The 27,696-nt window shown below is 37.0% G+C and overlaps 1 protein-coding gene across 1 annotated transcript; it reads left to right on the forward strand.

Moving 5' to 3' along the window:
* On the forward strand, positions 1 to 27,696 carry C11H12orf50 (chromosome 11 C12orf50 homolog). Its single transcript, XM_060165660.1, has 12 exons — positions 1 to 12; positions 363 to 483; positions 9,207 to 9,365; positions 10,577 to 10,654; positions 10,736 to 10,849; positions 17,821 to 17,931; positions 19,357 to 19,464; positions 20,812 to 20,928; positions 22,371 to 22,475; positions 22,727 to 22,930; positions 24,317 to 24,409; positions 27,588 to 27,696. The coding sequence occupies exons 1-12, from the start codon at positions 1 to 3 to the stop codon at positions 27,611 to 27,613; spliced, it is 1,248 nt and encodes a 415-aa protein (XP_060021643.1). The 3' UTR covers positions 27,614 to 27,696.

Below are 27,696 nucleotides of genomic sequence, written 5' to 3' on the forward strand. Positions count from 1 at the left end.
ATGGAAATGCAGGTAGAATTACTCAGCATCATCATGTTTGTTAAAAGCATCTCCCTTCGATAATACTGAACTATACTCTTACAACACAATTGAGAAGAAATGATTTTTCCTTCCATTACTTAATTTTAGGCATTTTGCACTTTGCTCAATTTAAATTCTTAAAGAAATGGGCAAGTATATTTTAGGAAATCCGTTGCATCTTTTAAATAGCAAAGCTTAGAAACACTCAAAGCCTAGAAACACACGAGATCTTAAATCGGCAATTGCAGTAGTTTTTGTCACATTGTGTTGTGTTGTAGCACATTGTATTTATTGTGAATATGGCATCTGATCATTACATTTCCCCCACCTCCTTTGTCTAGCAAAACTGCAGCATTTCATGCTTCTGGGAAACTCAGCCTCTTGGTTGTGTGAAGATCAGTTGTATCTTTTATCACAGCAAACCTCGAAATATCAATGGATTATTTTTGCCACCAAGTAGCAGTGAGTATTTTTTTTGAATAACATGGATATACCATATTATAATCTGGTTTTGGAGTAGCAGCATAGAATGACACGTTAAATAAAGTATGAAAGGTGAGTAATGCAGTTTAACAGCCACTGAATGATTTGGGATGATTCTATCAAGAATCATGAGATGAAGCTTAGAATGAGCCATCAAGTAGCCAACAAAAATGTAGTGAACAAAGAGCAAGTCAAACTTTCTCTGTGTTTCTAAAGTGGATTTATTCATCTGAAAAGTGAGAGGACTACTGACCTCACTAGGTAGAGAGGAACTGTCTCAGCAAATCATCGCACAACTGGCCTCACCATTGTGCCCTTACCTCATAGGTGGGGAGAGCAAGGGCATGCTCTGGTTTGCACACTTCTGCTTCTAGAAGAACAGCTAGATGCGTGGTTCTTCCTAAGACTTCATTTGTGGATAAAATGCAATCCCATTGTTGCAGAGTAAGTGGCATACTTCAATCCAGCTAAATGACACTGAGCTTCTACTATGTGATGAACCTTAAACTAGGTTCTGGGAAGGGGATAGGGAAGACACCACGCCCTATAACAGTGAATGGCAAGAACCTTGCTTAAGAAGTTGGGATTGTCAGGTTTCCCTGATGCTATAGCTATGCCACTCTCCTGCTGTGGTCACCATATTTCTTACGATGGAATTATTCTAGGAATGAGTTTACAGAATATCAGTCCTTTGGATTTGAAAACGTGGCTTCAGATAATCCTTGGCAAATGAATGACTAAAAATTATGTTTCTTTGTTATAGTCTTCTGGAAAACTCTGATCTCATAGCATTCATTATACATGTGGTACCTTGATCAATGTTTTTCTTCACTAGACTGTAAACATCACAAGGATGGGGACCATAACTAGTTTCCTTACCAATGCTTTGCACAATGTCTGGAGCACAGATGCTCAATAAAATTGGATGTATGGATAGATGGATGGGGATAGATAGATAACTACTGAAGGTAACCTACTGGGATGAAAGTTATTACACTTACTAAGTGGTTAACTTGATCCCATTGTTTTACATCTAGTGTGATTTTATTTCATGAGGACATTGTACTAAATTCCCTATATCTAGTGTAATAGTTTGCTTCCTAAAGGTCTATGGATAAAATTGCTATCTTTCAAACTAATTCTTTTAGGACTAGAGGAAAACAAAGACTCCATCTCTGGGCAAAGGAAAGGTAGAGTGTCTGTGTAACAGTTATTGGGCTCCCCACTATAAGACATGCCCTGGGCTAAGTTCTGTAGGGATACATTTTATTATTCTCATTTATTAGGCATAGAATCTGGACGTCAAAAATAAATTCTAGCTTTTCTGGAAGTCTCAATTTCTTCAACATGTGTCAAAACTGCTCCTGACTTTGGAATAAGGTTTCCCCTCTCTCAATAGGGTCAAAACCAGATCCATGCACTGGGACCAAATCCTTCCCCTAGCCATTCTACCTCCATCATGAGAGGGGATAAGCAGGCTTCATAGGCTGCTAATACCCTACTTCCTCAAACCTCCTTTCATCTGTCTACAGGGAACAAATCCACTTATGTGTTTTGAATTCACCAGGACTAATTTTATTCTGCCCTTTATTCCTGTTTATGTCAGTTTCCCTAGGGGGAAAAAAATACTCCTGCGTGTTTCTCCTTTATTTGCACACTAGTACCATACTCACAACACTTCTGACACCATACAAGTGGGTTTTTTCCCACACCAATCAATTCTCTGTGACATTAGCTGGGTGTCCTATAATTTAATTCAATTGTGACACTAACCAGAGTTAGCACACACCCCACAGATTAATGGCTGTATCCCCAAAGATTATCTTACACTTTTCATATTAATTGCAAGTAGAAGGTCCCTAGGTTACCCACAGCCTCTGTCTAACTTGGGTACAAATTGGAGGTTTCCATGATCTCTCTCCCTGGATTAAATAATTTGCTAGACAGCTCAAAGAACTCAGGGAAACGCTTCCTTATCTTTACCAGTTTATTGTAACAGACGATGCCATAGAGGATGGCATCCTCTACTGTAATAGAAGATGTTCATCACACAGATGAACAACCAGATGAAGAGGCACATAAGGTGAGGTCTGGAAGGGCCTGAGCACAGGAACTTCTGTCCCTGTGGAGTTGGGGTGTGCCACCGTCCAGTACGTGGATGTGTTCATCAAGCTGGAAGCTCTCTGAATTCTATACTTTTGGGATGTTTATGGAGGCTTCATCAGGTAAGCATGATTGATTATTAAACCAACCTCTAGCCCCTCTCCCCTTCCTGGACATGGGGGCAGGGCTGAGAGTTCCAAGCTTCTAATGCTGGCTTGGTCTTTCTGGTGACAAACCCTACTCATGAAGCTACCAGGAACCCACCCAGAGTCACCTCATTAGAACAAAGGACACTCCCATCACTGAGGAAACTCTAAGGGATTTTGGAGTTCTGTGTCAGGAACCAGGGTCAAAGGCCAAATATTAGAACAAAAGATGTTCCCAGTGCTCTTTTTACTTCGGAAATCACGAAGGTTTTAGGAACTCTGTGCCAGGAACTGGGGGCAGAGACCAATGTATTTTCTATTATTTCACATCAGTCAATATCAGAACCCCCATCTTTCAAATGACTCACTCCTCTCCCTATCTGGCCCCTTTCATCCACTCCTCCCCAAACTTCATTATCAGCAGAATTCTTTTTCAACTTCTTCCCTGAACTTTCCCTTCGTCTTCATAGTCGAATGTAAGCGTCACTCCCCACTCCTTCTCCAGCAGCCCTCTCCAAATGGTGGCTGTTTTTATCCCCAGTTCTCAAGTACCACTTGATCTGGAGATGAGGTAGAAGGTTTCCTTGGGTCCTATTGCCAATTTCAGATTGTTCTCTCTCACTTCTCCTTAAAACCTTCCAGTTTGTATCTCATGCCATTATCCCCCCTCGGCATTGCTGTTCTTTTTGCTTTTGTCTACATCTGTCCACATCCTTCCTCCCCATTTTCCAGAAGTATGAACTCCTGGCTCATAGTCAGTCTAACTGTACTCCTGCGTCAATTCTTGGTGATTCCAATATGTAAGTATATGATCTACCACCCCAGCCTCTCAGTTCCTCGAACTCAATTCCTCCACTGAGCTTACCCTTCCCCATCTCAGTCATTCTCTCAGTTATACTCTAAATCCTAATTGCCAGCCTTTCTTCCTCTGGAGGAAATGGCCTGGGCTGTATTATGGGACAGGCCAACTGATGTGTACAGTGGTAGGGTGTCACTTTTGATCTTTTGTAGTTTCTATTAAACTTGAACTGAGGAAAAAGTGTCTCCTTTGTCTTAATCCATCCTCTTACAAGCTACCACCCCATTTTTTTCTTTCTCTTTGTAGCATTTCTCAAAATAGTTATCCTTGACTTGGTATTATCAAATCCTCCCCACCCATTCTCTCTTAATCCCATGTAAATCATCCTTTTCAGCCTCTTTCACCATTGATATACAAATTATTAAATCCAGTGGTCAATTTTCAGTCCTTCCATAACTGGAACCATTAGCAGCATTTGACAGACTTGATCACTCCTCCCTCATTGATATAATTTCCTTATCTAGCTTCCAAGACCCTGTACCTCTTTGTTTTACTCCTATCTACCTAGTATTCTGTTTTTGCTCTCCCTCACTGGTTTTTCCTCTTTTCCCCATCCTCTTACATGTGGTATGTTCTAGGAGTTAGTTCTTGGTTCTCTTTTCTTCTCTGCCTACGCCCTTGGTAATCTCATCCAGTCTCATGCCTTTGATTATGAGCCACATGTAAATTACTCCTAAATTTACATATCTATTCCAGCCCTCTCTCTTGAACTTCAAAGATCCTTATATTCAACTTTTCACTTGGGCTCTTAACTTGAGTAGATATTTCCCACTTAACACATTCAAAACTCAACTCACAATTTTACTCCTATATCCCCAAACCTGCTATATCCATGGGCTTTCTATCTTGGTTTAATGGCAGTTCTATCCTTCTATCCTTCAGGTCAACTGAATCATCCTCAAACTCTGTTTCTCTCATATCCCACATCCAATCCATACAGAAATCCTGTTAACTCTACTGTATTTAATATATCCAAAATCTGACTTTTCTCACTATTTCTACTATTCCCACCTTGGGCCAAAACACCGACATCATTTCTGGACTGGATTACTGCAATAGCTTAAATGGTTTTCCTATTTCAACTCTTGTCCCTCTCTATGTCTGTTCAAAGCACAGTCAGTGATAATCTTATGCATAAATCAGACATCACCCCTCCAATTGGTTTTCATTTCATTCAGAGTAAAATCAGAGTCCTGACAAAGGCCTAAATGACTGTACTTGATGTGGTGCCCTGTTTCCTCTCTGAATTTATCTCCTGCAGCTGTTCTACTTGCTCACTCTGCTCCAACCATACCAGTTTCCCTGCTTCTCCTTGCTAGTAGGCTCCTGCTTCAAGGGCTTTGCATGAAACGCCCTTCTCTCAACAGCTTTATGGTAAACTCCTTTACCTCTTCAAGGCCTTACTCAAATATCATCTGTTAATGAGGTCTACCCTGAATACTCTGTTTGAAATGTGGCAGCCTTCCCACTTCCTCCCTACACATTCTTCCTGGCCTTGCTCTGCTTTCTTTTGCCATTTCCCTTATTTTCTCAGATAAAATATAATTTATTTCTTCACTACATCTATTGTTTGTTGTCTGATTCCTCCCTATAGAATGAACATTCCGTAAGAGTAGGAATCTTTATTTTGTTTACTGATGAATCCCAACCACGAAACATAGGTACATAGTACTACCTTTCACATAGTGGCTAATTCTATCCCAGGAAGTTCAGAAAAGTATTTATTCATGTTAAGAAGGTAAATATTTTTTCTCTGCCCAGACAGATGTCTGTGCTCTAGGAAATAGGATTCAATTTCCAGACTGGAGGAAACTACAAAGCTCATTTGGATTATGTGTTGAACCTACTGCATCATCTGTTCATTCTAAAAATATTTCAGTACCTCAGAAGGTATAATTTGATCTTTTGTAGACCTAATATTTCCTAAAATATTTCCAGGGACATTTACCTACCAAGGTTCATATTAACCAAAACCGGGAAAATAAATCATCTCACCTTTTTAATGTTGTAGAAACATGTAGAAAAGTGTAGAACTCATACTTACTGATTTTGAAATGTAAAAATTACTACAAAACTAGTAATCAAGACCATCTGGTACTGGCATAAAAATCAATATGTAGATCAATGAGATAAAATTGAGAGACCAGAACTAAACCTTTCCATAAATCAATTTCTGGTCAATTGATTTTTGAAAAGGGTGCATAGACCATTCAATGGGGGAAAGAAAGTATTCTCAACAAATGGTGCTAAGAAAACTGGATAGCCATAAAAAAAAAATTAGACTTCTTTATACTCTACAAAAATTAACTCAAAACAGACCAAAGACCTAAATATGCGCTAAAATTATAAAATTCTTATAAGAAACTGTAGGTTACTCAAACCCCTCTCAGTTATGACACCAGAAAAACAAGCAATCAATGAAAAAAATGAATTGGATTTCATCAAAATTATAAACTTTTGTGTTTCAAGAATACCATCAAGAAAATGAAAAGACAACCTAAGAATGGGAGAAAATATTTGCAAATCTTTCATCTGATAAGAGACACATCTAGAATATAAAAAGAGCTCTTACAACTCAATAATATAAAGACAATCCCATTACAAAATGGACAAAGACTCTGAATAGACATTTCTCAAAGATATACAAATGGCTAATAAGCTCATGAAAAGATGCTCATCATCATTAACCATTAGATAAATGTAAATCAAAACTACAGTGAGATGCCACTCACATCTACTAGAATAGTTTAATCAAAAAGATAATAAGAGTTGACGAGGATGTAGAGAAATTGGAATCTTCATACATTTCAGGTAGGAATGTAAATGGTGCAATTGCTTTGGAAAACAGTCTGGCAGTTCCTCAAAAGATCAAACATAGAGTCACTATATGTCCTACTTATTCACTCCTAAGTATATACCTAAGAGATATGTCCTCTCAAAAACTTGCACAACAATATTCATATCAACATTATTTATAACAACCAAAAAAAGTGGAAATAACAGAAGTGTCCATCATGTGATGAATGGATAAATTGTGGTATATGCATACAGTGAAATATAATTTGGCTATAAAAAACACTGCGGTAAGTGGAAGGAGTCATGTATAAGAACCACATATTGTATAATTCCATTTATATGAAATATCCAGAATAGGTAAATCCATAGAAACAGAAAGTACACTAGTGCTTGTGTAAGACTGGGGACATTGGGTGGACATGAAGAGTAACTGCTAACTGGTATGGGTTTCCTTTTTTGGGGTGATCAAATATCCTAAAACTGATCATGGTGATGGTTGCACATCTCCCTGAATATACTAAAAAACATTGAATTATACATTTAAATGAGGAATCGTATAGTATGTGAATTATATCTCAATAAAGCTTTTATAAAATGTGATTTTAACTTGTATTGTTTTGAATGTTCAGTGAAGCTTTTCTTTGAAGCTAATGACAAGTCTTGGGAATATGTATTGAGAATAGCTAAAAAGTTCTGTTAAAAGCCATGTTTTTCCTTCACAGTTTCTTACTAGTGCTCTCTTTTCATTGACACCACAAGACTTTTTTTCAAGAGTGACATATTCTTTCACAATAGTCTAGAAATGGAGCAAGCAAAATTTTTCAACAAAAATTCTTAACTAGCAACATACTCTATTAAGCATTTGAATTCAGAACATTCCAACCAGATAGGACTTTTTTCTAATACCCCGTGTATTCATTTTCTGTTACTGTTGTAACAATTTACCCTTAACTAAGTGACTTCAACAACTCAAGTTTATTGTCTTGTAGTTCTAGTTTAGGAATTTGATGAGATCTCTCTGAATTAAAATTAAGGTGGTCTCCAGGGCTGCATTCCTTCGGAGATTTCTGGGAGAGAATCTGTTGCCTTGCCTTTTCAAGTTTCTAGAGGTCTTCAGTATTCCTTTGTTCATGTCCCCCTTCCTCCACCTCGGAGTCAGCAATGTATCCATTCTGACACTGTATCACTCTGACTTAGCTTCCACTGTCACACTTCTTTTCCTGGCTCTTTTCCTCTGCATCTCTCTTTTACTTTCAAAGGCCCACCTGAATTATAAAGGATAATCTGCCAATTCTGAGGTCAGCTGATTAGCAGCCTTAATTCCTCTTTCCTGTATAACCTAATGTATACACAGGCTTCAGCGATTAAGACTTGGACATCTTTGGGAGAACATTATTCTGCCTATCACAAAATGATTTTCTGCTGGTAGAAATGTGTATAAGTCAAGGTAATGGAAAAAGCCCTATGAGTTCATGGTGGTTTGATTAATCAGTAAAGGAGGATTTCTTTTTCGGGCAATGTGTTATAGAAAATTTTGGCATGGGTAAAGTAGAGCTTTATTTTGTAAAGTGGAGAAAACGCTACTGTGAACTGAGGCTTGCTCTCAGGCAAACTAATTTTAGGGTGAAAATGGATGTGGAAATTAAGGATCTGGAATACGATAGATTGCTTTCAAATTATTGGGATGGCAAACCCACTGAAAGCCTTCCCATGACCCAGGACCCCACCTAGATGATCATTGATTCGGGGCCATGGTTTCCAAACTTGACTGATTTTGTAATTATCTGAGGCATTTAAAAATAGTATCATATTTCTAGGCTTTAATTTAGACCTGCTGAATCAGAAATTTGAAAAACAGAGACCCAAAAGATGATTTGAATAATTTTTAATTTGATTCTGATAATTAGCCAAATTTGATAACTATTGGTTTGAAAAACCAAGAGAATTGAATAAGTAATGATAGAATATACATGTGTTCACTGGCTTTTTCTATTATTTGCTGGTTAGTTTTTTTTGTTTTTTGTTTTTTGTTTTTTTTTTTTTTTTGCTGGTTAGTTTTGAAGGTTACAGAACATTTAAATATGACCTAGAGCTTTGGTCAATCTGACCCATGTGAGTCAATAGAGGAATCTGAAAGTATTATTCTCATTTTGAAGTTATCAACCCCCAGCCATTGGATTTTTTTTTTTTTGCGGTACGCGGTCCTCCCACCGCTGCGGCCTCTCCCGTTGCGGAGCACAGGCTCCGGACGCGCAGGCCCAGCGGCCATGGCTCACGGGCCCAGCCACCCCGCGGCATGCGGGATCCTCCCGGACCGGGGCACGAAGCCGTGTCCCCCGCATCGGCAGGCGGACCCCCAACCACTGCGCCACCAGGGAAGCCCCAGCCATTGGATTTTTTCCTCTTTTGAACACATATACTCTGCCATTATAAGCTATGTCTTATATGAGTTTGCCTTTGTTAAATTATTGTAATGTGATTAGTTAAGTTATTCTTATCCCACGGATGTAATGTAAGAATACAGTAATGCTTATGATCACTTTGTATTTATATCAAAGTATGATATATACCAAGTCATGGTTATAATTACTATCTAAAGTCTATGAATTAGGATATTTTCCACACCTTACCAGCAAAATGTTGATATTTTTTTGCAAGTTAGTTCAATAACCTTTCCAGAAATAAGAAGAGACACCTTTTAACAAATATGCAGTTAATCAGGAGGACAACAGTTGATCATTGAACATGCACCAAAACGTGTATCTTGAAAAGACTGAAATGTTGCATTTCCTCTATAGATATCACACCGCAGAAAGAAACTCAGGAAGGCATTCCACCCCCAACCCAGAGTCAGGAACCTCTGAAACCTCAGGAGAATATATCACGACCCATTCACCATCCCTTAGTTTTAAAAACAAACTTTGAGGAAGAAGAGGAGGAAGAAGATGAACAAAATGGTTAGTAAGCCTTTTCTCAGATTTACAGTGCACATTCAAAAACCTCATGGTATTTTCTACATATTTAACTATTAGAAGTGTATAATATAATATATAAGGCAGATTTGGGTGAGAAAATAGCTTTCATTTTATTAAGTATATTAAATTCATTATGTTCTAATTTGTTCTATGTGTACACATATGCTTATCATTTGGATTGGAAGTTTTTTGTTGTATGATGGCTAGAAGACAGATCTCATGTTTAAATATGCACAGTTGCTTGTAGGTATACTAATAACCTGTTTTACTTTTATATAACTTAATATTGATAACATTGATTTATATAACCTTTATTATTTATATATAACTTAACATTGATATACATGAGTGTCAATCTATTACATTATTATATCCATCTGTCTCACATTTATTCCTTCAAGTTATAGAGATCAATAGAGTAGTTTATAATTTATAAAGCACTATCATCTGCATTATCCCAGGTAATCCTTGCCAAAGTATAAACAAGGTTAGAACCCAGGTCTTTTGCAGTGTAGCCCATGCTATTCCTCCCATATCATCACAGCCCTGCAGTGCCAATAAGTATGTACAAACAAGATAGGCATGTGGAAAAATAAACTCTCAGTCTGTCTCTACCCTGGAATATGTCTTTCCATGGAGACACAGGATGTGGGCACATTGAAAAATTGAAATGTGACATATTTTCTGTAGGTATTTTACTACAGAAACAAACTCAGGAGGGAATTGCACCTCTGTCCCAGAGTTGGGAGCCCCTGAAACCTCAGGAGGATATATTGCAACCCATTCACCATCCTTTAATTTTAAAAACTAACTTTGAGGAAGAAGAGGAGGAAGAAGATGTGTCCTTTTCTTCTGTAGCTCTGGGTCTCCCATACTTACATCTTCCTTCTCCAAACAAACAAGCAAGCAAGCAAGCAAACAAAGATGATCTCAAATGTGAATCTGTACCTGCAGCTTCTCATCTCAAGACACATAATGTATAGTCATTTCCTTCCTCTTGACTGATTATTTCTAAAATGTAAAATATAGCAATGAGAAACATTTGACAATGTGCAAATTATTGATTTTAAATGTTTTTTAAAACAGTAATCCATTCATGAGAACAGTGTATGGGATGTTTCATTGTGGTTTATACATTTTCAGATTATTTGGTTTTGGGACAATTTAACTTAAAAAACATATATATCCTATAGATGCTTCTAGTTTATGGACAAAAACTCCTGAAGAAATTGAAGAAAAAAGAGCAATAAAGGAGATGTGTTATAAATCTGGTAAGGAATCAAACATTTGTGGATTTTCTAATATTTGATGTGAGACGTACACTAACTGTTAATTTTCTTGTGGGAGATTAGGTGAATACTACAGATTTCATACTCCTCCAGATATTTTATCATCTAAAAGCATAGCCTCTACAGTGGAAAAAGAGTTAGAAAAGCCTTTGGAAAATGGAAGTGAATTGCAGGAAGGTAAGGAATGAAAAGGAAGCATTTCAAGGTGATGAATAAGAGGTACTTGGTATGATAGGCTGTGAATTATTTAGTAAAGTATGCACTGAAGGCAAATGATAATACATCAGAATTGAGAGTGAGAAGGAAGTGATTTTATTGGATGACCTAAATTTAATATGAAAAGCTGCTATTAATGTAATTGTATTTCCAGAGGAACCACAGAATGAATAGACTTAATAAACACATGGTAGCACTACACACCCCATGCAATAATTCTGTAAATAATTTGGTTTTACCATTTTATTTGGCTATGAAAATAAATCTCCCTGTGAAACAGGTGTAGATTTTTCTTTATAAGTAGAAGGGACAACTTAGCCCTAGAAGGACAAAAGGGAGATCATAGAACAACGTTAGCAGCAGAACAAGGGTGTTTGTTCATTGAATGAGTGCCTCCTGTGTACCAGCCAATTTCAAGGGCAAAGCAGGGGAATAATTCCAAAGCTGTGCCTTTTATGGACCTTATGTTCTGGTGAATCTGACTTTTCTGTTGGTGAACATCTTGCCCTTGAAGGCAAGATAAGAAGAACGTTATTTTCTGCATATAAAACAAGGAACTCATGAGAAGCCAGAAGAATTACAATCCTGCAGCCTGTGGAACAAAACCACATTCACAGAAAGGTAGACAAGATGAAAAGGCAGATGGCTATGTACCAGATGAAGGAACAAGATAAAACCCCAGCAAAACAACTAAATGAAGTAGAGATAGGTAACCTTCCAGAAAAAGAATTCAGAATAATGATAGTGAAGATGATCCAGGACCTCGGAAAAAGAATGAAGGCAAAGATCGAGAAGATGCAAGAAATGTTTAACAAAGACTTAGAAGAATTAAAGAACAAACAAACAGAGATGAACAGTGCAATAACTGAAATGAAAACTACATTAGAAGGAATCAATAGCAGAATAACTGAGGCAGAAGAACGGATAAGTGACCTGGAAGACAGAATGGTGGAATTCAATGCTGTGCAACAGAGTAAAGAAAAAAGAATGAAAAGAAATGAAGACAGTCTAAGAGACCTCTGGGACAGCATTAAACGCAACAACATTCACATTATAGGGGTCCCAGGAGGAGAAGAGAGAGAGAAAGAACCAGAAAAAATATTTGAAGAGATTATAGTCGAAAACTTCCCTAACATGGGAAAGGAAATAGCCACCCAAGACCAGGAAGTGCAGAGAGTCCCATACAGGATAAACCCAAGGAGAAACACGCTGAGACACATAGTAATCAAACTGGCAAAAATTAAGACAAAGAAAAATTATTGAAAGTAGCAACGGAAAAACAACAAATAACATATAAGGGAACTCCCATAAGGTTAACAGCTGATTTCTCAGCAGAAACTCTACAAGCCAGAAGAGAGTGGCTTGATATACTGAAAGTGATGAAAGGGAAGAACCTCCAACCAAGATTACTCTACCCAGCAAGGATCTCATTCAGATTCCATGGAGAAATCAAAAGATTTACACACAAGCAAAAGCTAAGAGAATTCAGCACCACCAAACCAGCTCTACAACAAATGCTAAAGGAACTTCTCTAAGTGGGAAACACAAGAGAAGAAAAGGACCTACAAAAACAACCCCCCCCCAAATTAAGAAAATGGTCACAGGAACATACATATCGATAATTACCTTACATGTGAATGGATTCAATTCACATTTAATGTTCCAACCAAAAGACACAGGCTTGCTGAATGGATACAAAAACAAGACCCATATATATGCTGTCTAAAAGAGACCCACTTCAGACCTAGGGACACATACAGACTGAAAGTGAGGGGATGGAAAAAGATATGCCATGCAAATGGAAACCAAAAGAAAGCTGGAGTAGCAATATTCATATCAGATAAAATAGACTTTAAAATAAAGAATGTTACAAGAGACAAGGAAGGACACTACATAATGATCAAGGGATCAATTCAAGGAGAAGATATAACAATTATAGATATATATGCACCCAACATAGGAGCACCTCAATACATACGGCAACTGCTAACAGCTATAAAAGAGGAAATCGAGAGTAACACAATAATAGTGGGGGACTTAAACACCTCATTTCACCAATGGACAGATCATCCAGACAGAAAATTAATAAGGAAACACAAGCTTTAAATGACACAATACACCAGATAGACTTAATGATATTTATAGGACATTCCATCCAAAAACAGCAGATTACACTTTCTTCTCATGTGCGCACAGAACATTCTCCAGGATGGATCACATCTTGGGTCACAAATCAAGCCTCAGTAAATTTAAGAAAATTGAAATCATATCAAGTGTCTTTTCTGACCACACGCTATGAGATTAGAAATGAATTACAGGGAAAAAATGTAAAAAACACAAACACATGGAGGCCAAACAATACATTACTAAATAACCAAGATATCACTGAAGAAATCAAAGAGGAAATCAAAAAATACCTAGAAACAAATGACAATGAAAACAGGACTATCCAACACCTATGGGATGCAGCAAAAGCAGTTCTAAGAGGGACGGTTATAGATATGCAAGCCTACCTCAAGAAACAAGAAAAATCTCAAGTAAACAATCTAACCTTACACTTAAAGGAAGTAGAGAAAGTAGAGCATACAAAACTCAAAGTTAGCAGAAGTAAGGAAATCATAAAGATCAGAGCAGAAATCAATGAAATAGACACAAAGAAAACAATAGCAAAGATCAATAAAACTAAAAGCTGGTTCTTTAAGAAGATAAACAAAATTGATAAACCATTAGCCAGACTCATCAAGAAAAAGAGGGAGAGGACTCAAATCAATAAAATTAGAAATGAAAAAAGAGAAGTTACAACAGACACCGCAGAAATACAAAGCATCCCAAGAGACGACTATAAGCAACTCTATGCCAATAAAATGGACAACCTGGAAGAAATGGACAAATTCTTAGAAAGTTATAACCTTCCAAGACTGAACCAGGAAGAAATAGAAAACATGAACAGACCAATCACAAGTAATGATATTGAAACTGTGATTAAAAATCTTCCAACAAACAGAAGTCCAGGACCAGATGGCTTCACAGGGGAATACTATCAAACATTTAGAGAAGAGCTAACACCCATCCTTCTCAAACTCTTCCCAAAAATTGCAGAGGAAGGAACACTCCCAAACTCATTCTATGAGGCCACCATCACCCTTACACCGGAACCAGACAAAGATACTATAAAAAAGAAAATTACAGACCAATATCACTGATGAATATAGCTGCAAAAATTCTCAACAAAATACTAGCAAACAGAATCCAACAACACATTAAAAGGATCATACACCATGATCAAGTGGAATTTATCCCAGGGATGCAAGGATTCTTCAATATATGCAAATCAATCAATGTGATACACCATATTAACAAACTGAAGAATAAAAACCATATGATCATCTCAATAGATGCAGAAAAAGCTTTGGACAAAATTCCACACCCGTTTATGATAAAAACTCTCCAGAAAGTGGGCATAGAGGGAACCTACCTCAACATAATAAAGGCCATACATGACAAACCCACAGCAAACATCATTCTCAGTGGTGAAAAACTGAAAGTCTTTCCTCTAAGATCAGGAACAAGACAAGGATTTCCACTCTCACCACTATTATTCAACATAGTTTTGGAAGTCCTAGCCACAGCTTTCAGAGAAGAAAAAGAAATAAAAGGAATATGAATTGGAAAAGAAGAAGTAAAACTGTTACTGTTTGCAGATGACATGATACTATACATATAGAGCCCTAAAAACGCCACCAGAAAACTACTAGAGCTAATCAATGAATTTAGTAAATTAGCAGGATACAAAATTAATGCACAGAAATCTCTTGCATTCCTATACAGTAATGATGAAAAATCTGACAGAGAAATTAAGGAAACACTCTCATTTACCACTGAAACAAATAGAATAAAATACCTAGGAATAAACCTACCTAGGGAGACAAAAGACCTGTATGCAGAAAACTATGAGACACTGATGAAAGAAATTAAAGATGATACAAACAGATATAGAGATGTACCATGTTCTTGGACTGGAAGAATCAATATTGTGAAAATGACTATACTACCGAAAGCAATCTACAGATTCAGTACAATCCCTATCAAATTACCAATGATATTTTTTACAGAACTAGAACCAAAAAATCTTAAAATTTGTATGGAGACACAAAAGACCCCAAATAGCCAAAGCAGTCTTGAGGGAAAAAAACGGAGCTGGAGGAATCAGACTCCCTGACTTCAGACTGTACTACAAAGCTATAGTAATCAAGACAATATGGTACTGGCACAAAAACAGAAACATAGATCAATGGAACAAATAGAAAGCACAGAGATAAACTCACGCACCTATGGTCAACTAATCTATGACAAAGGAGGCAAGAATATACAATGTAGAAAAGACAGCCCCTTTAATAAGTGGTGCTGGGAAAACTGGACAGCTACATGTAAAAGAGTGAAATTAGAACACTCCCTAACACCATACAGAAAAATAAACTCAAAATGGATTAGAGACCTAAATCTTAGACTGGACACTATAAAACTCTTAGAGGAAAACATAGGAAGAACACTCTCTGACATAAATCACAGCAAGATCTTTTTTGATCCACCTCCTAGAGTAATGGAAATAAAAACAAAACTAAACAAATGAGACCTAGTGAAACTTCAAAGCTTTTGCACAGAAAAGGAAACCATAAACAAGACACAAAGACAACCCTCAGAATGGGAGAAAATATTTGCAAACGAATCAACAAAGGATTAATCTCCAAATATATAAACAGCTCATGCAGCTCAATATTAAAAAAGCAAACAACCCAATCCAAAAATGGGCAGAAGACCTAAATAGACATTTCTCCAAAGAAGACATACAGATGGCCAAGAAGCACATGAAAGCTGCTCAACATCACTAATTATTAGAGAAATGCAAATCAAAACTACAGTGAGGTATCACCTCACACCCGTTAGAATGGGCATCATCAGAAAATCTACAAACGACAAATGCTGGAGAGGGTGTGGAGAAAAGGGAACCCTCTTGCACTGTTGGTGGGAATGTAAATTGATACAGCCACTATGGAGAACAGTATGGAGGTTCCTTAAAACACTAAAAATAGAATCACCATATGATCCAGCAATCCCACTACTGGGCATATACCCAGAGAAAACCATAATTCAAACAGACACATGCACCCCAATGTTCATTGCAGCACTCTTTACAATAGCCAGGTCATGGAAGCAACCTATATGCCCATTGACAGACAAATGGATAAAGAAGATGTGGTACATATATACAATGGATTATGACTCAGCCATAAATAGGAATGATATTGGGTCATTTGTTGAGATGTGGATGGATCTAGAGACTGTCATACAGAGTGAAGTAAGTCAGAAAGAGAAAAACAAAAATCATATATTAACGCATATATGTGGAACCTAGAAAAATGGTACAGATGAACCAGTTTGCAGGGCAGAAATTGAGACACAGATGTAGAGAACAAACGTATGGACACCAAGGGAGGGAAGCCGCGGATGGGTGTGTGTGGTGGTGTGCTGAATCGGGTGATTGGGATTGACATGTATACACTAATGTGTATAAAATTGATGACTAATAAGTATCTGCTGTATAAAAAAATAAATTAAATAAAATTCCAAAAAAAAAAAAAGAAAGGAACTCTGAGAAAAAAATCCATGGATTCCATGAGTTTAAGTAGATTTCTTGCCCCTGGGATGAGCTGAAAAACAAGTTTTGCAAGAGTAGGAGAGATCTGAATTCTTTTCTCCTCTTTAAAAAAAAAAAAAAAAAGAGATAGTTGGCAAAGTCTCCCAGGATCAATATGAGTATAGGATAAAAAGTAGAGTGCCTGTCTTGCAAGTACATATGTGTGGCAAACTATTTAAACATATGGCAGTAGGTGGCAGCAACATGCCATCAGATGGTAGAACAATCGAAGAGACCTAGCTGATAAATGGGAGCCATCTAGTGAAGGACAGATTTCTTGAATTATGGAGACAAGAAAAAACAATAACAAAACAACAACATACACATTAGCAATGACTATTAAAAATGGCAGATTTTAAAGACAATTATATGCATTTTTGCTTTATATTATGGTTTTAAAAAGCTTTTTATTTTTAAATAATTTCAGTTAACTAATGAATATCCTTTACCCAGATTTCCCCAAATGTTAGCATTTTACACATTTGATTTTTCACTCTCTCTCCCTCTCTCTCTCAACACACACATTGTTGTTATTTTTTTCAAATTGTTTGAGAGTTAGTTGCAGGCATGATGCCCCTACATAACTCTCACCCAAATGCAGTATAAATATCAATATCAGGAAATTACTACTGATTCAATATTATTTAAAGACTTTTTAAAAAAAATTTCACCAATTGTGCCATCAATGTCCTTTATAACAAAATGAAGTTTTTTCCCTGGTTTAGAATCCAGTCCAGAATCACAAGTTGTATCATATTGTCATAGCTCTTTTATTCTCCTTTTAATATTTTATTTTCAGAGAAAATTACCTAGAGATGTATAAGGAAATGGTGAGAATTAATTATCAGTATAATTAGCATTTTTTAATCAGTAGTTGACCCTAATACTTTTTACTTTGTTCATGGTTAGTAGATGAAAACAAAACAAATATTACAAAATTCATTATATGAAAAGCACATCAAATAAACTAAATATACATACACTATAGAGTCAGATTGCTTAACTTTTTTAACCGCCACTTGATACATTATCCACATAGGAAAATAAACTTGCCTTCTGCTTTCCTCCTAATTATAAATTGGCTTAAAATTTGTATAATTATAAATTTATTGTTCATCAAATCACTGTGCAAACAATATTTCCATTAACTTTTAGGCTTTTTACTGTCATCATAAATTCTATAATAAACTTAGGTAAACGCCTAATGGTTCCTGGAGTGATTTTTTTTTTTTCCTAGGGGACAGTCTGACAGTTCCAACAAAATTCAGCCTATTTGAAAGGCAAGGTGAGATAAAAGCATCACTGGATAGGAAAGCAAGGACTGACACTGCTGCTTTTGAAAATGGAGGTGAATTAGTTTATTACTGATTGATTCTGAGTATGTCACCATATAATAAATGAGTCTGAATTTTCTCTCTCATAACTGATTTGTTTCATCAACATCTTTTTAGCATTTTATTCATTGGCTTTGGATAAACTCCTTGAGGTCAGGAATTGTGTATAATAAATTGCTCTGGACGAATCTCTAGTAGAATGTCTGGCACATGATGTGCACTCCGTAAATATTTGTAGAATAAATGATTTTACGTTTAAACAATTGAATGACTAGATGTATAGAGACGCGTTTATAAAATTTACAGATGACTGGAAGTTAGTATGCTGGAACAATGGGCCAGATCTAACAAGGTAAACTCAAACTGTGATAAACAAAATCTCTTGTATTTAAGTCCAAGACATTACCGGTAGGTTCTCTTCAAGTTGGGAAAGACCTGACATGATATATATTGTGAGGGAAAAAAAAAATGTTTTTGTTGGCCACAAGGTTTCAATATAATTCAGTAACATGTGTCAGCTACCGAATAGCTAAGGTAAACTTACATTGAATTATTAGGAGTAGTATAGGAAAATAATTAAATGTGATAAGTCATTTAAAATACTCAGTAGAGTGTATAACTTATAGAATGATGCTCCATAAATGTCATCTATTATTATACTAGTTCCACTGATTTCTTCACAGGGTAGTTCACATTTGGGCATCATTTTTTTTTTTTTTTTTTTTGTGGTATGAGGGCCTCTCACTGTTGTGGCCTCTCCCGTTGCGGAGCACAGGCTCCGGATGCACAGGCTCAGCGGCCATGGCTCACGGGCCCAGCCGTTCTGCGGCATGTGGGATCTTCCCAGACCGGGGCACAAGCCCGTGTCCCCTGCATTGGCAGGCGGACTCTCAACCACTGCGCCACCAGGGAAGTTGGGCATCATTTTTAAACAAGGTTCCTTGAAACAAATATTTTATGTTAAGAAAGGGTAACTTGTATGGTGAAGGATCTGAAATTAAGTATTTAAGTAATATTTAAAGCAACTATGGATATTTATCCTGGAATATAGAAGATCTTTAAGGAACATAAAAACTGCTTTCATATATCTGAAGATATTGTGTGGAAGATAAATTATATTTACTCTGAGTATCTCTAAAGTGTGGTAAAGATTGTTATATGGAAAATTGTGTTGACTGTGTGAATTTTCTTCCAATTATCTGTAAGTGTACATACTGTATTTTCACACACACGTATATATATATATATATATATATATATACACACACGTATTAATCGAAACATATATGATATGTATAGAGATGGTGATGGTATCACTGAGAAGTATTTACATAAAACTGTGCAAAAGGGGTATTTTAGGGGAGGATTATCCTGTATTAAAAGATAGTTTTGTACAATTTTCTGCCATCATTGCCACTGACAGTAAGTTATTGTCATAGGAGGTGACTGCTACATTCCACAGAAGATCATATTTCCTGGAGTAGATGAAAATGAAACTTTAACTGAAGAGAAAGAAATCACGATGTTGAAATGTTCAAATGCTAAAGGTAATGAGCCAGTCTATATTTTGATCCATTTGTAATTTGTATAGACAAGTTAAATATAAAGCATTATTGTTGTAGAGGCAAGGTTATAAATAAAAATATACACAAAATACACTAGAGAGGAGTCAGAAGCCCTAAGTTTCCAGTCCTGGCTCTATCCCTAATTATTTGCCTTTGGGGCTTCATCTTTTTTTTAGCTTCAGTTTCCTTATCTGAAAAATTAGCCTGTTGGACTACATAATTTCTAGGAGTCTTGCTAGCTCTAAAGTTATTGGTCCTCTTAAATGGTAATACCCAGTCCTCTTTAGTTGTTTTTTTTTTTTCATCTTCCAATATTCAGTGTGATTGAATTTTCTTAGAAAGCTTTGTGAAGATATATATACTGAGAAGAGTATCAATTCTCACGCTGACTTCCCCACTTTATGATTATTACTAATTATAGTCTGTGAATAATCCAGAGATATGATAATAAAATACACCCTCTATAGTGTTATGCTGCCTTTATTGTGCTTAGAATCCCCCAGCTGGGACCTCTGCTGGGCAGCTCTCTCAGTCACAGACAGTACAGCTGTCCTGTAATTAGAGAACTTCACATGTTCTCCATCTAAATATTAACCAATTACATTTACTGTTTTCCCCACCATTAAATAAATATTCTCAAGAACAGGAAGACACTTGTGATCAAATTCTCCTTATGGAAAATTATATGTAAATCTTGTTTCCTCTCTTTTGCTCAATCCATCAAAAAACACACACCTCTAACTACACTAATAACCATAGCCACCATTCACGTGTGGTTGTTTAAGTTAATTAAAATTAAATAAAATTTTAAAATTCAGCTCATCAGTTGCACCAGCCATATTACAAGTGCTCAATATCCACATGTGACCAGTGGCTATCATTTCAGACAGCACAGATTTAGAATGTTTCCATCATTGTAGAAAACTCTATTGGATGGCCCTGCTCCAAAGCTTAGAACAAATGACGACTGTTACAGATATTTCTTCATCCTTGGTTTAAATGGGCACACTTGATGTAAAATTGATAACCTTTTCTTTTGTTGTATTTTATTTTTTTATACAGAGGTATTAAAAATATTGCCACAAATATATAATTTACATATTGAAGATAATGGCTGTTATTTCTGAATTTTTAATGTTTTGTTAGTGACAAATTTGGGGGACTCAATGTGGTAATTAGGGAATTTCAGTGGTGGGTTCTAAAAATTAATATACGTATATATATTTTAAATAGGTATGCCCATCATATAATGCTTGCAAAGTGAAATACCAATGGAAACACTTCTTTTTACTAATAGTGACATTCTATTTTCTTAATTTGCTTTAAAAGATAACAAGGACAGTCCTCATCCAAAGCGTTCCCTAACTACCCGACTAGTACCTACAATGCATGTATTAAATGCTACTGAGAATATCAGTGTGAAGTGCAGAGAGGACCCTTCTTCAAGTGAGACATCAGCTCTATCACTTTTTGGCCTTAGATATATTTGCCTTATCGTGGATTTATTTTGCTTATTTGCAGTAGAATTTTAAAAAGGAAAGAAAAAAGGATGGTTTGAAAACTATTCAGGATTAAGAATTAAAGACACAATATTCTTCTAATTGACAATGAATTGTGATGTAGATCCTAGTAAATTATACACTTTCCCACTAGTTTAATTTAGATATTAAAGTTAATAATATACTCTGTTCTCTGAAGCTTCATTAGTACATTTTAAATTTAACCCGTGCTGGGATACGTTGACAAATTTTTATTATGTTTCAGATTATTTTTCTTGATTGGGCTTCTCCTTGCTATTTAGTACTTGGAGCTTCTTCTCTTGATACAATTAAGACTCATGAAACTTCCTGTTTCCCTCCCTCCTTCCTTCCTTTTCCTTATTTCATTTATTGAACCCCTATAATATTCTTCAGCCCCAGCTGGGAAACAAAGGGAACTGTGATGGTTTACCTCAGAGCAGCTTAGTTTAGTGACACTTGTGAAAAATATGGTTTCCAAGTTCTAGGAGTGGGAGCATGAGAGTAAGGGTAGAGCATGATGTTTGGAGAGGAGGTGGTGAATCAGAGCTTCACTGAAGGTTTACTGCTGAAGCTGAAGATGAGAGCTAGGGCAAAGAGAGATTTATCAGCCCACTGTAGAGAGCTAATGTAATCTACATAGTGAATTTGATGTTCATTTTCTCTGTGTAGTAGTTACTTGCGAATGTTTAGGATCTCCACACAGAGAAATAATAAAGAATGCTCCTCTTTACTAGATCGTTTTAAGATACTCTGGAGAAATGTACCTTAGAAATTCCTGGAAAATTGAGCATGCACATAAAATTTTCCATGTAAAAACATGCAAGCAAGAAGTGAATAACTTAGTGATATTAGCACTTACAAATTCTGATTATTGAGGCTTGTTTCACCAAACTATCTATACCCCCAACTTCTTAAGATCTTAAAACAGTAAGGTAATAGTCATTAAAGTATTTTACACTAATGCAACTTCTTCAGAAGAAGTAGTTTAGGCTTAAAAAGTTATGTTCAAAATAACTATTCTAAAACTACTTAAAAATAACATTATAATAAGATATATAATTATATTTGGATTGTAATTTTACGTTCTTTTAAACCTAAAAAGATCCACACATTCCTTTGGAGAAAAGCATTTTTCTCCAAAGGAATGTTACTTATTGAAAGTTTTCTCATCAATCAATTTCCAAGATAGATTTTTTTGGTACTTAAAATTAAATCACCCTTTGTTCTAGAAAGTAATGTATTGGGGTGGTACATTTATTTTTTTCTCTTGCTTGACATGTGAATGCACAGATATGTAATTATCACCTACAGTAATTTTCAGATGAAAGTGTCTCTTTAAAAACTGTAAAACTTTGTATCTTCTTTAAGTAAATGATGTCCAGCCAGTGAGGAAGCCTCATTTTAAAGGCCTGAAAAAAAGAAAATGGATTTATGATGAACCAAAGAACTTTCCTGGCCCAGAAATGCAGAGAGGTAAAGTGTCTATGTATTTGATATTCCTAAATTGTAATTTGAAAAGAGATTAAATAATATTTTCTGGCAGAAAAACAAGTCATTGTCATGCAACATTTTATTTTAGATGTCAGCCCAATTCTTATAAACTTAGTTCTTTTAGCTTACATTATCTTCCATTGTGCTATCAAACATTTAAAGTGCAATATGTTATTTACGGGTGTGAAACCAGCTTGTTTTATCCCTCACTCTCTTCCCCCTTTCTTTTATAGCAGTACAGTCTCCAAATCCCAAAAATAAAATGAGTTACCATCGCAATAATAAAAACAGAAACTCTGAGAATGCCTCCTATATCCATGGTCAGAGAGATGCTGTCAGAACTGTCTCAGTGAATGCACCTCCCCGCAGCAGGCCCACAAATGGGTCCTACAATAAAGTTGATGTTAACAAGGAACCCAAATTCAACCTCTGTTCAGGTGGAGTTCTACACTTATATAGGCTCTTTACTCATGTCTGTGGTTTGCATTCCCATGGAATTTCCTGATGGTCCAACTAATCTTAATTGCTATCCACCCCCTTCTTTTTCCAGGCCATCACCACCATAACATCTTAGAAAACTAGTAAGAGGATTTTTGTCCATGTGCAGGAGTGCACGTGATTTAAAGGATATTGGAGAAAACATGTTGGATGCAGATGGCTTGACATGACCCTCTCTAGAATTTTGTCTCAGAGCACTGCACTTTGTTCCCCCTGGATAACTTTATTTCACTCTTGAGGATTGTTTTTGAATGGTTGACATTTTCTTGTTCCACTGACTGCATTGTTCAATTATCACTTTCTGTCTAGTGCTGTGGTTTTTCTTTAGGCCTTCATGATTACTTTCTGAAAGGGTTAGTTTGGGGGTTAACTGCAATATTTTTGACAACCTCTCATCTCTCCCACCCATGCCCAGATCGCTTCTAAATCATTTCATCATGTAATAGGCAAAGTCATAGTATTTCTCAGGAAGTACAAGGACACAAGGGAGGAGGGAACCAAATCTCTCTTTTTTTTTTCCCCTCAGATGAATTTGGCTCTTTTAAAGTTGGGTTTGTCTTCTCAACTTAACAAAAGGTCACTCAATTCCCTGTAATTTCATGTTTGTGTTTTCCTGTGTGCACAGTCTAGTTAGTAGAGTTCTGAATGTTGTGTACTTTCTGAAACATAAGTGAAAACTCTATGTCTCTCTTAGGTCCTCCTTTTACAATTTAAATAGAAGTTAGCTTTTAAATTATTTTCTTCTATTTGTTTTAGAATGGAATGATGTATGGATTTATATATAAAAATAAGGATATTCTTAAGTGAAACAGACTTTTAATTTTATTTACTACATTTTATTATTAATTTTATTATAATTTTACTGTGAGTGATTAGCTGTGAAGAATACAGTAACTACCAGAACAGTTTGATGCCACAGTCTAGATTTGTGTTAAGGTGGCCTCACCTACCTACCTACCTACCTTCCTTCCTTCCTTTCTTTAGCTCTGCAAATGTTAACAGAATTTTATGTAAAATCATGGTAAAGCCAGGCAATGAAACATTTTGATTACATACACATATCATACTCTTCTCTAGCTTAGCCTCGTGGGAGCAAGCCTTATTTGAGGAACTGAACAGTCAATTAAGAGATGTATAACCGTGTTCATTGATAACTTAAATGGTTTTAATAAGCTCACTTGTATCCCTGATGCCTTAGCCTTGAAATGGTAAAATGAATTATTAGAGAATAGCTTCACCTCTGAGATATTTATAACTTTGAAATGCTCCTGGAATATGATTTTAACATTATAAAATATTTAATTCCTGTTTCCTTTTTCTCTCAGATAAATATATGTCAACATCATATAATGGTTCAGCCTGGCAAAAAAGAATTCCTTTTTCAAAAACATATTCAAAAACTGAAAAGATATATTCAGGTAAATATTTACTAGTGATTTTAATGTATCATACAATTCTGAAAATAAATGACAAGTTTTTAAGCTCAAGGAACATATTTTAGAAAATTTAGAAAGTTTTCACCATATACCTGAACATAATTACTTGGAGTTTAGTAGCTATCTTCTCTACTAGCAATTTAATTTTACTTTTTTATTGTGTTTTCCTTTGCCTATTTTTATTTTATCAGAAATCTTTTGATATATTTCTCTCCTTAGAAGCATAGCAGTTTCAGCAGTTATGTAATATAAGATGCATTCTTTGTTGAACTACAAAGCAGTATATAAATGCATATTTTGACGCAAAATATTAAAGCCCTACTATATCCACCATGGACACATATTGGCTGGTGCTGGCTGACAAGGCATCTAAGACCTAGTTTCCAGGCTGGGAGGTTCAAAGTGACTATGGTCTCCCCCTTGTGCTCTGTGCTCTGGGAGGGTGTAGGGATTCCAGGAACCTCCTCAGTGTAAAGGTCTGTAGCAGATCCGGCCTCAGGTTTGGGATCTGGTTCTTCTACTAAAAAGCTTGTTGTGTTCTCCCAGCTTATTCTGGGGCTGGCTCAGTGGGTTTGGAAAACCATACAGGATAAAATGGTTTCAGTTATTTCTTGGAAAACTGAACCTCTCAGAAAAAGACCTAGATAGGGAGTTCCTACCTAAATCAGTAGCCTAGAACTTTCAGAATCATCTGAAATCCATAAACTCTTAGATGAGAGGTTCCCAGAATGAATCAGAACACATCCAGACTAGAAACTGTACACTTTCCAAAATAAACAGCTAAGATCTTCTAAAGCAGTATTTCCCTATAAACTCTTGACTATAACTGTGATGCAGTATTCAGACCTGTATATATATTTATACCGGAGTCAGTTGTTTTCTTTTTTCCCATCTCTTCCCAAATCATATTGTACTGCAAGAAAACTCTGCTGTGGCACTATTTAATTGATTATATTTCCTCTTCACTTCATGTGGGTTGCACTTAATTTTGGGGGGAAGGAGGTGAAAAGGCAATGAAAATCCTAGATAAAACTACCAATTGTCAAGTCACATCTTTTTCTCCCACGGTTTCCTTGTGGGTGGAATGTTATTTGAAGTATTAAAGGATGTGCTTCTCACCCCCCTGCCCCTGTCCCAGTGACTACTCTTGTATTGCAGCAGCCTTCTCCCCTCCCATCCCACACAGTGAAACATGAATCACTAAAGGATTTGGAGGAAGGAGGGGTCACTTGAGAGTATGAAGCATGTACCATCCACATATGCCACAGGAAAAGGGATGTGACAGGGGGTGTGAGCCAACGAAACTGCTCTTTTCTTTCAATCTGAAGAGTAAGGAGGAGGGTATGTTGAGACAGCAGGAGAGCAGAAACTGTGAAGCCACTTACACAGTACTAGTTCCCTCCTCCCCTTCTCCCACCACCTCCAGCTATGCCAGGGCCCAGGGCTAGAAAGGTCTATGATAGAATTCCTCTGGAACTTTTAAGAATCTGAGTATAAAGAGGCTCTGCATTGTACTTCCCAGATGCAATCTAGGGGGGAAGCTTTGGAGAGAGTTTCTCAACGCCATCTGGTGGTGGGGTTGTGGGGAGGACGAGGCACGTCTAACGCAAGAGGGCTGGAGACAGAGCCTGTGAGTTTCAAGTGAGAGTGAGTTCCTGGGAGACAGGACCAGCAGGTCTACACAAAGTCTTCTGGCTAGGCCTAAAGGGATAGCATCAAAAAGATGCCTTTGTGGTTGGGTGCTATTCCGGGGAGGACTCAGCTGGAAACTCAACTGTTTGCTGTGCCAGGAAGTCGATTAGAAACCAAGCCATCATCCACTGATCAAACCCCTGTTATGTGAAGTATGGTCTGGGGGCCACCAGCAGTGATATCACCTGGGAGCTTGTTAGGAGTGTGGAATCTCCATCTCAGACCTACTGAATCATTATCTGCAGTTTAACAAGATCCGCAGGTGATTAGGATACACATTAAAGCCTGAGAAACCTTAGACTATGTTATCTGGGCCACTGTTCACCAGCACGGGACCCAGACCTTGTTGAAACCCAAGATTGTTGAGAGGACATTCTTTTCCTACCTGTCACACAGCAGCAACCATCCTCCCCAGTCCCAACCCTAGAAATTAGGATAAGCAGCAGGAAGGTAGGGGAGGAAGAAAAACCCTCAGAATTTCAAATCTGAATGTGATTGACATACATGTGAAGTAGCTAAGAAAGCACTGAATGGGAATAAGTTTATATGCAAATTTTCTTTTTTTTTTTTTTTTTGCGGTACGCGGGCCTCTCACTGTTGTGGCCTCTCCCGTTGCGGAGCACAGGCTCCGGACGCACAGGCTCAGCGGCCATGGCTCACGGGCCCAGCTGCTCCGCAGCATGTGGGATCTTCCCGGACCGGGGCACGAACCCGTGTCCCCTGCACCGGCAGGCGAACTCTCAACCACTGCGCCACCAGGGAAGCCCACCCCTAAACTCTTATCCTTTCCAGTTGTTGTTGTCATCACCAGAATAGGGAGAGAAAGAGTAGCTTGTGTTTCCTCCCCTGCACTTCCTGCTAGGGCACAAAGGAGAGATTTCAGTGTTTCCCAGGGGACAGGTGGACTGCTAGAGAGAGCCACTAGTCTACTCCTCTAAGGAATATCTGGAGCCAAGGCCTCAGAAGTGTAACTGGGTGAGAGGAGTCTTTGGGACAATGTTGGCTGCTATAAGGCTAATGCAATAGAAGAGGAAAATGTGTCTGCAGGAATCAAGGAAAGGAGATAAAGGCAGTTAGAGATGTCATTGTCAGCCTTTCCTTGAGGCCACTTGTCCTTTCTGATAGACATACAGCTGGTGTGACTGGAGGTGCCTTTCTCCAGAGGAGGGGACATTCATTCTGTTCATTCTGGGTGCCCCATGGTGCAGCCTTCTACATACTGTAGTATTATTTCCATTCCTCTCCACCCCTCCATCTAAATTCAAATCACAGCGAGCGAGCTTCAGAAAGAAGTGGAATTAGTTTGAATGGCATTCTGAAAATTTATGAATTATGAATTAGAACAATAAGCTTTTGTTTTGTCTTTAGATTTATGGTAACTGATTAGCAAAAGAAATGCAAATTTTTGGTACCCTGAAAAACGCTGAAGAAGAAAATAACTGAAATATTTTTTCTACTTTATTATTAGAGCCAAGAAGAAATGGGAGGAAGTAAACCTGGAGGTTGAAAAATGAGAAAAGAGAAAAGTGCCAGAGATCATCTGGTTTACAATCAAAATGAAAATTCCAAGAATGAGA

The sequence above is a fragment of the Lagenorhynchus albirostris genome, chromosome 11 (assembly GCF_949774975.1).
Source record: "Lagenorhynchus albirostris chromosome 11, mLagAlb1.1, whole genome shotgun sequence".
Taxonomy (NCBI): domain Eukaryota; kingdom Metazoa; phylum Chordata; class Mammalia; order Artiodactyla; family Delphinidae; genus Lagenorhynchus; species Lagenorhynchus albirostris.

Bases quoted from the DNA above. Each gene is read 5' to 3' on its own strand.
- C11H12orf50 (XM_060165660.1), top strand. The intron at 17,932-19,356 runs GTGAATTAGTTT...TTATTGTCATAG, and splicing joins TGCTGCTTTTGAAAATGGAG to GAGGTGACTGCTACATTCCA. The intron at 19,465-20,811 runs GTAATGAGCCAG...TTGCTTTAAAAG, and splicing joins GAAATGTTCAAATGCTAAAG to ATAACAAGGACAGTCCTCAT.